This window comes from Oncorhynchus nerka, linkage group LG28 (assembly GCF_034236695.1).
Source record: "Oncorhynchus nerka isolate Pitt River linkage group LG28, Oner_Uvic_2.0, whole genome shotgun sequence".
NCBI classification, from domain to species: Eukaryota; Metazoa; Chordata; class Actinopteri; order Salmoniformes; family Salmonidae; genus Oncorhynchus; species Oncorhynchus nerka.
The window spans coordinates 64,105,537-64,117,802 of NC_088423.1; the positions used below are offsets into that span (position 1 = coordinate 64,105,537).

At 47.8% G+C, this 12,266-nt stretch overlaps 1 protein-coding gene across 1 annotated transcript in view; it reads right to left on the reverse strand.

Moving 5' to 3' along the window:
- Positions 1-532: 532 nt before the first annotated feature.
- LOC115113524 (A disintegrin and metalloproteinase with thrombospondin motifs 18-like) overlaps positions 533-12,266 on the reverse strand; it is a 52,506-nt gene continuing 40,772 nt past the window's right edge. The window contains exons 19-23 of the mRNA XM_029641289.2: positions 7,857-8,061; positions 6,843-7,037; positions 6,214-6,447; positions 5,625-5,799; positions 533-5,520 (exon numbers count right to left, since the gene is read on the reverse strand). Of these exons, the coding sequence (XP_029497149.1) occupies positions 5,375-5,520; positions 5,625-5,799; positions 6,214-6,447; positions 6,843-7,037; positions 7,857-8,061 (955 nt within the window). The 3' untranslated portion in view covers positions 533-5,374. The remainder of the gene's footprint in view (positions 5,521-5,624; positions 5,800-6,213; positions 6,448-6,842; positions 7,038-7,856; positions 8,062-12,266) is intronic.

The following is a 12,266-nucleotide window of genomic DNA, read 5'->3' on the forward strand; positions in this document are numbered from 1 at the left end:
GGGGGGGGGGGGGGGGCGCTGTCTTACAAGTCGGGTACACATCAGCACTTTGAAATACAACAGAGGAAATGGATCCGCTCACAGCATTACATTGATTAATTCAAAGGTGTCAAAAGGAAGGTCTTCCGAATGTACATTACGACAATTTAAGAGTCATGAAATTCTGCAGTGTGGCCTTGGAGCAGGAGTGGGAAGGCAATGCCAGAGAGAGAGAGAAAACGAGTGAAGGAGAGAGAGGGAGAGTATGAGAGAGAGAGAGAGAGAGAGAGAGAGAGAGAGAGGGGGAGAGAGAGAGAGAGAGAGACCAAATCCTTTGCTTCTACTTTGCTGCCGTTTCCTCTGCTCAAGGTCAGAGAGTGCTCTGCTCTGCTCGGCTCGGTGGCCGCAGCTGGTGTCTACGGGGATGTGGATTGTAATCAATTCTAACATTTCAAGGGGAAAATGATGAGAACGAGTCGCTCAAAGGAAGATAGATGAGAGAGGGCCGCCACAAACATACAGATCAATAATATGCATAGCCCAAAGGACAAAATACAATAAATAACCATTTTAATCGATGAGCTTGAATGGGATTGGAGTGGAAAGAAAATGACAGTACTCCGAGGAACGTGCAGTGGGTGGACACAAACAGAACGAAGGCATAGACACATCTGGCTTTCATGTTGATATCAAATGTCTGTTAGAAATCAAATATAACTGATCTAGAGAAGGATTCACTACAAATCCAGATAATTAAACTAGGTTAATAACATTACATTTACATCATTTGTTTTGTTGTGTCATTTAGCAGAAGCTCTTATCCAGAGCCACTTAGTGTCTCCTTCAAGTTACAGTAGTTGTTGATGCTGTTAGGACACTCTATTGCATAGTCGCTGTTCAGGATATCAATGCACATTCAGCCTTGAGTTTGTAAATCTACTATAGGCAATGGCTTGGTTAATTGCCCTTTGAAGAAATGATTGTTTCAACCTTGTGCTCAGATGTTCATTGTGATATCATAGAGTATGCTCGTAATCCAAAGTCATACACAGGCAAGGCCACAAATGTGTCATGTAACAATGCTCCTATTGGGTTTTGTAACCATGGCCATAGAACCAATTGAATTGAGACCACGCCATAAATCACAAACCAAGTCACATACACACATTAACCTTATTACCTCATGTCATCTCGCTATGACAACCATGAGAAACAGAGTGTATGGGCTTTATAGAGGTGTACACTCCATGTGGACAGATCGCCTCTTGGATCCACTCCAATCTGCCAGTCCTGACTGACTACCACTACATGGGGTGGCTCTATGGTTTCCGCTGCTCTCTCATAGCCCTGTCTTTCTGTGCTCAATGCAGCGAGACACTCTAATACCACTGGATCCCCCTATGAGGGCAGTGAAGCATAGGTGTCACTCCACAAAACCGGGTAGCGTTTCAGACAGGGGGGTTAATGCTGCGAGTCAACCGCTACAAAGTTGTGAAGGTTCAGGAGTCAGGGCTCAGGTCTGGATTTGGCGGGTACTAGGGAAGGCGGGGGTGAAAGGCTAGAGGGGTGTTGAGGGGGAGGGGGGGGGTCTGTGCTGGCTTCTGATTCAGTCGATGTGATGGCGGCATAAAGGCGGGGGAGAAGCTGTCAGTTCCTTTGAGACGATAATCCGAGAAATCTTTGCCAGTGACAAATGGGGCGATGGAACCTGCCATCTTGAAATTACAGGAAAAAATGGGCAACTTCACCTGACAGCAACAAATGAGGCGTGTGCCTGGGCCCCTGCACAATCACACAGATCTAAACCCACCTGATGCCCTAATCCCCCTGAAATAACCCCACTGGGAATATCAGACAATATCCACACACCCTGTCTGAGAATGTGTGTATAAGAGAAGAATGTGTGTGTGTGTGTGTGTGTGTGTGTGCGTGTGCGTGCGTGCGTGCGTGCGTGCGTGCGTGCGTGCGTGCGTGCGTGCATGTGCACACACAAGTACGCGCTCAGTGAACTCTGTCAGACATTGTAGATGGGAGAGGTGGCATTGAAATATGACAGTTCTCACTTCAATTGAAGTCTGCCCGTAGCCTGGGCGCTGGGAGACACAGAGAGATCACTCTCGCACAGAAAAGGAGACGCTTACGGACAGAGCTCTGTTGAAATGTGATTAGAGTGACTGTCAGAAGTACGCAGCTCTCCAAAGCTTCACCTCACAGGGAGCTCAGAGGTGACTGCCTGAGTGAGGCTGAAGGATCGTGGAGTGTGGGGGTTACCACCAAGTTACCACTTAGCCGGAGTTGGTCAGATGGCAACTTGTGCTCCACTGCCTTGAGAAACACCCACGACAACTAACTCAATGCTCAATATGAAAGTAAGAAAAAGACTGTCGTCTTTCAGGGTCTTTTCAGACCCATTTGGATGCTGACAGAGTATATAAAGAGATACAGCACCGTGTTCTTTGGAATGAATCATCTCTACGGTATATTTCTAAATAAATTAACTGAAGTACACAATGAGGAGAAGTAACCAAAGGGTGCACTCTAACGCTGTGACAGGTCTGTATGTGAGTGGTGTTGTGAGTGTTTGGGGAGGATGGAGTTGACAGAGAGCGGGCTGGTGATCATGGATGAAACAGAGGGGCCTGTTATGCACAGGGCCATGACAAGGCATACATCCTCCCCTAGAACTGAGTGAAGAATATAGCCGAAAAACCTCCATCGCTACCCCTGAAAATCTACAAAATGGTTGCACTGATCCGCTAGGTGTTTATAATTCACCCTGTCCTGCCTGCCTCTCAGTAGGGTAGTAAGCGTGCAGTGGAAATGATGGGGGGATTCCTGCCGTCATGATTCAGGTTGGATTGAGAGAAACGTGTTGATTATACCCAATCATCCCTCCCGCTGAGTGTGACACAAAAGTATCAGGAGCATCGGAGAGGTAGGGGGGATAAATCTTGTCATAGTTTTATTATAAAACATTGAGAAAAAGTAAGAAATATTACGCTGATCATGCTCTATATTACAAGCAGCTCCCCTCTCAACCAAATGTGTTCAGTTTCTCAGATCCAATGAAACGGTAATAAATTACACTTTTCCTGTTTTTGCAGGGGAAAAGACAATAGAGCATACAACAACTGTACAGGACATGGAAAATAACAAGAACACGTGTAGAATTATGCAGGGCTGATGAAAAACGCACGTAAAATCAAATATCCTCCTACAGTCCAACATGACATGTGAACATCTATTTTGAGAGCAGTCGTTCAACACCATTAAAACCAGGGATAATTCACACAGACAATTCACAGGGAACGGAGGCTAATTGAGTGGTTTTATAATACAGAGTGCCATTCCTGGTGGAAACCAGTTCATAAACGTGACCGTGGAAGTATGGCAGGAAAAGCAGAGGGAACAGTCAAGAGTCCATCTTTGACCCTTTTGTGAGTGTAGGTTGCAGGGATGCTGTTGAGGCCTGGTGAAGACAGAGGAGGATGCTGTGGTATTGGAAGGAACGGTAACTTCCCGTGATAATGACAGTGTTAGCTGTGAGCAGGACAGGACCAGAGACAGAGAGAGCCCTGGCCAGCACTGCCACCGCTCAGGAATGTACTTCACAATCATATCAGTCTTGCTCTTTCCTTCCCTCTACAACCCAAGCCACTGATGGAGAGCAGGCTGAGGAGGAAAAACAACTCCCTGGTCATGAGTGCCCCTGACCAGACCAGACCTCTCTCCCTCTGTATGGGGCCATCCCTCTCTGGGGAGCATGTGGAGACGTAGGATCTTTATGATCGACAGCAAACAACATCCTATACTCCAGCCACGCTCTTCCTGTTTCTCTCCCTGCTGGCTGGAAGTAAGTCGCCTTTGCCGTCTGTACAATTGGCTATCCCATTGCCTTCCACAGGGCCACGAGTGCAAATGGGATTTACCATAACGTAGCTGCGATCTACAGTATTTCATAGCACTAACTGATGCTAAAAAAATGAAGGTGGGGGTCACGAGAGAGGGAGCGGGGGAGTGGAGGGATGCTGACATTTTCTCAAACAAACCAAACAGAGCTGGTCTGGATGGTGAGAGCAGGGGCAGAGTAAACAGAGGGAGGTATGCAGCAGTCCTTTTCAGAGGCCTTTGTTGGTCTGCTCTGCTCCCCCCTAAAGCCTGTCTGCTCCCACCACGCCAGGCTCTGTGACTAATTAGCATTCTGAAAAAGTATGTCGAGAGAAAGTCGACAACCTCAACCCTGGCTACCCCCCTCCCACCCAACTATTCCGCCAACTCTCGCCCACCACTTCTCTCCACATCTCCCACCTGGCCAGGCAGAGGAAATAAAGCATCTTCTCTGACCCGGCCCCATCCACAGCTCCCTTTACTAGCCTGCAGACATTGATTTTCATTAATGAGTGGTGTAAGTCTGGGGGATCCTCTGTGGCTCTACCCAGCGCTAGTTAATGATTTGGCATCATATCTACCCGGTGTGAAGGGACCTAGGTTCAGTGCTGCTGGCCCAATATACAGAGGATGTTTACTTATCATTATGATGGATGGGGGAAAGAACCTACGGTATCCCGGCAGCTGTCAGCTTTGCACCAATATTTTCACAAGACACTTGGAGGATACATTACAATATGGGTAAGCAAACGTTACTTTCTCATACACAAAGAGGCATGTATTCACGACATGAAGATGTCTGGAATGTACACATGTACTGTAAATGCTGCATCTCGTTACACAGTAAAGCACCAATTATGAACCATGACAGATAAGAGGGACCAGGCCTGACAAGTGCATGTAAGAGTTGTGATCAAGTTTGAAAGTTTTACCTGTACAATGTACAGGCGAACGATTGAATCTGCGGAGTTTTCGCGGTAGGCATACCTCTACATGTAAAAGAGCTGGAATCATGGTGCACCTGCAGCACACAAAGCCCATGGTGCACCTGACAAATGCTAAGTAACATGTGGGCCATAATAACTTAAAATGTCATCGGAAACCAGATGCCTTTAAATATTTATAAAAAAAAAAACATCAGTGAGCTAAAAATGCAGATGTTCTTATAGAGCTCGTTTGATGTTGACAACGTCTGGGCGTACAACACATGCATTTACACAGAGAGTGTCCTGCAATCATTCGTTGCACTGTATTTCCAGTTATGAGAAGACGCTGCTTTAGCATGAATGTCTCTGCCCGCATTGCCATCGTTAGCACAACGTGTCCACAAACATGGGAGGTGATTCTCTTTTATTTCGCTAATCACTGTTAGTCAAGTACTCCAGGAACAAAGACTGCGCCTCAGTTCTCTTATGCATTATGGCCCAAAATGTATTTTTGAACCACAAGTGTCCTTTAGAGTTGTAGCGCATATTATGCCATTTCCCTCCAATTTGCAGCTAGAGGCTCATGGGAATAAGGTGTCCTCCAATCTTATAGCTTTTTTGCCATTGCAGGACTTGCAGCACTGCTGTCCGTAGAACTTGTGATTGCACACACTGTGCTGAGGAACCAGGTGACACCAGCTGAAGAAGTCGACACAAGACTGCTCGCCTGATGGAGAGAGGATCAGGAGGATAGTGTTAATAGACGCGAGACCAACAGAAATGTCAGACAGAACTTTACAATTGTTCCTACGAGTGGCTGAATTAGTTCACCTTTGAACGTTGGCGCAGGAGCAGGAATGTGGGCAAGAGGAGCAGGACAGAAGTGTGTGTTGCAGGCCCGGGATGTTATGGGTCTCTGGTGGTTCAGGCATCCAGCTGCAGGACGTCCCTGTCTCAGACACTGGATAGAACGGGACTGTACCCCTCCCCCACAGGATACAGAACACTGAGAGAGAGAGCGAGAGAGAGAGAGAGAGAGAGAGAGAGCGAGAGAGAGAGAGAGAGAGAGAGGTGTGTTAAGGATTGCGCATAGAATAGATTACGAATGCATACACCATGTCCTTTACCTCCAAGCTATGTCTAGGGAGAGAGAGAGAGAGAGAGAGAGAGAGAGAGAGAGAGAGAGCCTACGTGCATACAGACATCACAGGCCCGCTGATCAAGGGGAAGTCAGATGTCAGACTGTAAGAGGTTGCCTTGGTAGATACTACATACATATACATGAATATCACCCCCTTTGGGCCTAACAGCAGAGCGAGAGAGAGCGAGAGGATGCTTCACTAAATCCAAATCCATTCAACATGAATCCCCATCATGTCTGGGAGAACAGGCAGGGTGGATGGAGAGTGGATATGCGTACCTGCTGCCAAGGAGAAGAGTACCAGCCCAGGACCACTGCACTGGCTGTCCTTCCCGGGGCGACAAGTCGAGGCTCTGGGCACGGCCCCCTGCTGCAGGTCTGCTGGAGATCCCCAGAAGGTTTGGGAAGGTTCCTGCACCTTCTCATAGGGAAGTCTGTGTAGTCCCCCTGTGAATCCCTCTCCCCACAACGTAGCTCTCTCCTTCTGACACCTGGGCCACAGGATGTGGAGCACTGCGGAGAGAACGGCCAGAGGGGGCACCATTAGCAAAAAGAGAGCAGAGAGAATAAGACGACGTGAGAACCCTCAGAGAGAAATACAGCTGGTCCCCCAGTGGAGCGAACAAGACAAGGTCACCCCGCATCGCCATAGCAACGGTGCTCAACTTACAAAGTGAATGTCTGAATGTCTGTAAAGTTTACATTTGGCATTGAGGCTATTTGCTTTGTTTTGACGAGGGGACACAGCATCGGCACTCTGGATGTGTATGTTTATCGCAAATGCATTTCTGTCTAGACATTTTCAATGCATGTATTGGGTTCTTTGTGTGTCGGCGTGTACAAGGTTATACAAAAGTATGTGTTTGTACAGCATGTGCGTCTGTCTGTCTGTCTCCGTGAGTCACTACCTCGCCCCAGGGTGTTGTGAACCACTGCAGCCGGTCATTCTTGGGGCAGCGGCGCAGAACGCAGGTCTCTTGGGCCTTGGGTTTGAGGTGTGGCTTACACATACTGTCCGGCACCACCACGGCCTTTGCTCCGGGGTCAGTGCTCCTGCAGAACACGCCGCGCTTCCTCATCCCACGCCCACACGACTTGGAACACTGAGAGGAGAGCAGAGGAACAGAGGGTCTGGTAAACTCAGCCTGAACTCATACTGGGAGGCAAGCTCAGAATGAGTTGTGTCTGAGCCCTGTGAAGGATGGAGTCAACAAGGGAGGTATTCAGTGCACGGTGCAGTGCACTCGGTCTATAGTCCGAGTGACCTGTGTCTAAATTGCTACAAAGAGACACACACTCATCTTGAGATGGCCCGAGAACTCTGAAAAACAGTGGAACATAACAGCGTAGGTCAGGTATGTTCAAAGTATTGCATAAGGGAATGTCATTTAATTTGTACCATATACTGTGCACTGCTTGATTTAAAAAAAAACATATATGTCAGACAATGCAGTGAAGAGAAAACGTCCCTCCGGGTATCTGCGGTATCACTGACAGACAGGCGTTTACAGAAACAGCAGGTGGAGATCCCAGTCACCACCGGCTCAGACGGAGAACACTGTCGCTGATCATGACTAGGTATCATAGCCTCTATAAATCCGGCCATGTCAGTTTTGCCTAGCCAACTCTAAAACTGAGGGACTCACAATAATGGTGCGTGATTAATGAAGATAATAGGATTGAAATAGTTCTGTTATATAGTACTGTTCCCAGGCCAGTGAGTACGCAGTTAACCATGTGTCCAGCAGAGGGCGGGGAAGTGTTTTCTCCATGCAATAGGCCACCACAGACATTTGCTTATTAATTGCAGCGTTACCTGACATATCTCAAAGTCCTATATTATCAAATTAAGACATTTCGTCCAGAAATATTTTTTCAAAACGTAATGGCAGTATATGGGCATGTCGTGCAGTGTGGCCTACCTGTGACCAGACCCCAGAGCTCCACTCAGGTGGGCAAGCGTTGGCGTGGCAAGGCAGCATCTGGGCCGGGGCGATGACGGGGCACAGGGAGTGAGCCACCACCTCCTCTCGCTGGTATGTCACCTTACGCAAGCACTGGATGTGACGTGTCTGTTGGCCGCCCCCACAGGACTGACTGCAGGGCCCCCAGTTCCCTGTCGTCCAGCTGAGGAGAGAAATGGAGAGAGAGACGTGTCAGCCCATGTAGCAAACCAACAAACGCTCCTCGAAAAAGAGTGACTGAATTATGAGAAACAGAATGGTGGTAAACCTCTTAGAGTGACTCATAAACCTGCACGTGATCTCACAGTCACATACACACACACTCTGCAGAATAACTGCTGTACTCAGCACAGTCAGCAGGGAACCTATCCAAACAGATGATTCGGCTGTATACTTTCCGCTCCTAACCTCTGTCATAAGCGTGTCAACCACATGACGCAGATCCCTAATCACAGCAAGGAACCACAGATTTCCTACATTTATTTTGGGTCTAAACACAGCCATCACTCTCTACTCTGTGCCCACAGGAAGGACAGAGACACACGCACACACATACAGGTATATACACATGCACCCACACTCACACAAACATACTGCACATGTGCTGTAACAGCATCAGTCTATGCACGCAGCACACACACGAGAATCTTAACATAAACATTACATCCCTGGGGCAGACCTCCCAGCCACCCCGGACCTCTATACCAGGCGGTGTCAGAGGAAGGCCCTAAAAACGGTCAAAGCCTCCTGCCACCCAAGTCATAGACTGTTCTCTCTGCTACCGCACGGCAAACTGTACCGATGCACCAAGTCTGGAACCAACAGGACCCTGAACAGCTTCTAACCCCCAAGACATATGACTGCTAAATAGCTAGCCAAATGATCTGCATTGACAATTTCTGCACTGACTTTTTAAAATTTTTTACTCATCACATACGATGCTGCCACTGTTTCTTATCTGTCACTTTATTCCTAGTCGTATATACATATCTACCTCAATTACCTCGTCCCCCTACACATCAACTCAATACTGGTACCCCGTGTATATAGCCAAGTCATTGTTACTAATTGTGTAACTATTGTTACTTTTATCATTACGTGTATTACTTTTCTATTATTTCTCAATTTTTTCGTCTCTCTCTGCATTGTTGGGAAGGGCCCGTAAGTAAGCATTTCACTGTGAGTCAACACCTGTTGTTTACGAAGTATTTGATGAATACATTGTGGTTTGATTTGTGTACAACATACTTAAACACTGCAAGGTTTCCTCCATACAGTATAAGGCTAACCTTATACACCCGACTCTCACCTTCAGTTAACCCCTTAGCCCGACTCTCCTCTCCCCTGGCCTGGTCTGGCTGTAGGGAGGGACAGGATGCTACACTCAGTGTCTCCACTAGTTGCGGCCTTCTGGCATCTCTGGATCATTCTCAGCCTCTGATGAAAGCAGCCTGCCTCGAAAATAGACTTGGCATTTTGGGGCAAAGGGAGATTTAGCGCAAATGACTGCTCTGACAACCACATGACCAGGGGCAAGGAGGACGGACAGCTGACTCAGTCGAGTTCTGAAGCTCCGGTGCCGACCAGCCACTCCTACTGCCCTTCTGTCAGACCTTTCATTTCCCTTCAAACCCAGCTCTGATAAATAAGAGAGAAGGCTAAACTGCAATTTTGAGGGGAGAAACACGACCCGTCTAGCAAAGCACCGGTTCAGATTTCTATCCTCTTTTTTTCCCACTGCAATATAAATAAAAAATATGTGCTTCAATGTTGGCTTAGCTGTAATTTGTATTTCTGGAATCTTTCAATAACTCGCATGTGTCCAGCCATACAATTTAACTTGAAAAAATGTAGGGAATATTGAGAAATACTGGATGGCTTTACATTCATGCAGTGGTTACATTTTACTGTCATGGTATGGGGTTGCATTTCACTGGCATACGTTGACTTTTCATCGGATGCATAATCTGATCGACAAATTACTGCACTAACAATCTGCTCAAGTGTAACGTAAGCAGTGAAAGATCTCGCACAGCAACCAAAAGCACCTCAGGTTAGAACTTCAAGCACCATTCTAAACAGCAGTCTCTCTGAGCACCTCCTCCTCCTCCTCCTCCCTGCTCTGGGCCTGCCTGCTGATGTCTCCCCGTTTCTCCCATTGTTTAGTGCACGTGCCACAACTACCCAGGAAGAGCCAGGTAAGTAACTCTACAGCTGCAGCCTGCCTACGGGGATCTTCTTCAGAGCATTAAATAAACTATAAACTAAATAAACAATCGAGTCAAATAAATAGAAAGGGAAGCAAAAGGAACATTGAGAGAGACGGACAGAAGAAAGTAGAGAGAGAGAGTAGAAACGGACGCAGCAGGGGAACTGCAAAACTCTTTAAGGCATTAACATTTATCTTTCCGGTGACATCCTGGGCTGGCAGATAAAGTTGGCTGCTAGAAGGCCCCATGGTGTTTGATCTCACCATGCCCCATACTGCACAGAAGCCAGTGGCCCTTGCAGGCAAGCCTGCATTGTCTGGTTGAGGCTGGGGCCCGAGACCAGTGCTGGAGTTGCTGGATTCCTGGCTGGCTAGACTGATCTGGCCCTGTGGGGATCCAGACTCTCTCTCTATAATAAAACATGGACAGACCTGTCAGAACTGCAGATAGTCGCTGAAAAGAGGCCTCTTTTACGCGCCTCCTTTTCTGTTTTTGATAGCATGCCCGTACAGTTTGGAAGTATTTCTAAAAGGTATCCCATAAATCCTGACACTTAATCAGCGGGAAACAGGGTCCACTGATTCAGGAGTCTGGTACTGATGGACAGGACTCTGATCTTGGATTTATGTTGATGATATCATTCACCTGGACGGCACACTTCCTCTCCAGCTCACACGGGGGGGGTCATTAGTGGTCTGGTCCATTTAAACTTTTCCCCTGATAGCAGATATAGTCTGACCCACATTACAGGGAAGAAACCCCCTCTCAAATGGTGGGAGCCTCGCAGAAAAACAGTGGCAGCGTGTTTTAAGTTGTAACTGATAGCTGGCTGGTTATTAACCCTCGCAGGAGGGGCAGCACAGCCTCGGGTCTTAGCCTTCTATACAGTGACGGAGCCGCCTGTGGAAATGTGAAGTGGCAAAAAAATGTGACCGCGGCACATACCACAGAAGAAGGGAAGGTGATCTCTGTGGTATGTGCTGCTGTCCAATTTTGGCGACGTTAGTCCCCTGAGCACAGAAGAACGTGAGTGGAGTAAGTGCACCAGGCCTGCAACATGTCTGAGCGATAATGACGTAGAATAGAATGACGTACCAACGCACTCCGCAAGATGCAACAGTACCGTACTCACACAGCAACACACACACAGCAAAGGCGCTCACTGACTCCCAGCAGGCTTAGAGTTGTTTTACAATCACCCACTGTTATTGAACGATTTGTCAAGATTTGGACAGGGAAAGCTGCACGGGTTACTATTGTTTCTTTAAGGATGTCATATGGTCCTGATTTCCACCTCACCCACCATCAGTCATATACGCTGTGGGTTGGGACTTCAGACAACACAGGCAGAAAACAACGAGGAGAGGATGACAGGCGGGTGGAGAGAGAGAAGGCATTTCTCATCTCTTTGTCAGTGTGTCGGGCTCAAAGAGTCTCTCTACTGACGGGTTCATGGCTGTTCCTTTTGATGCAGGAGCATCGTAAATCGAGCCAGTCCCATAGGAGCTGAATGCATTGTCACTGGAGCAGAGCTCAAAGTGAAGTCCATTCAATATGCCAATTTGCAAAGTTGAGAATAGTATCCAGTGACTGAAGAAAATGGCTGGTGTCTGAAATAAATTCCCCGAAGGATGAGACCAACCAAAATGTCTGAAAGGATTGCTGGTGCCCAGTAAGTGTCTGGAAATTACTTTTACTGGTCTGTCGTGGTTGTAGAAAATTGTTGACTATCCCAATTTAGCAGACAGTCGTTAATAATGGGCTACTAAATTTGTCTGTGATCTCTGTCTGGCTTTTTCTAGCATCTTCCTTCTTTCTCTCCGGTGGCGAAGACCGGCCATTGAGGAGAAGTGAGAGGCTGCGGTGATCTTCTTTCAGAGCTGTCTCTGCACTGAACCTTATCGGTGCGAGCGGTACTCAGACGGCCAGGCAGAGTGAAACTGAGCATGAGTGGGGGGATGGGGCAGCTCTCCGCGGCCTAGAAGCTGTGGCTTTGAGCGGGGGCCAGCGCTGGGAATACCAGGCCGGGCCTGCCCCTGTCTGGAGGGTATGTTAATCCTGTTTGGTTTGGGAGCCGGAGCCTTGGGTAGGGAACGTACAGGGCTCTCCAGCAGGACGCGACAGGGAAAGAAGGCTGAGTAGTCCCTGCCCACAGTAA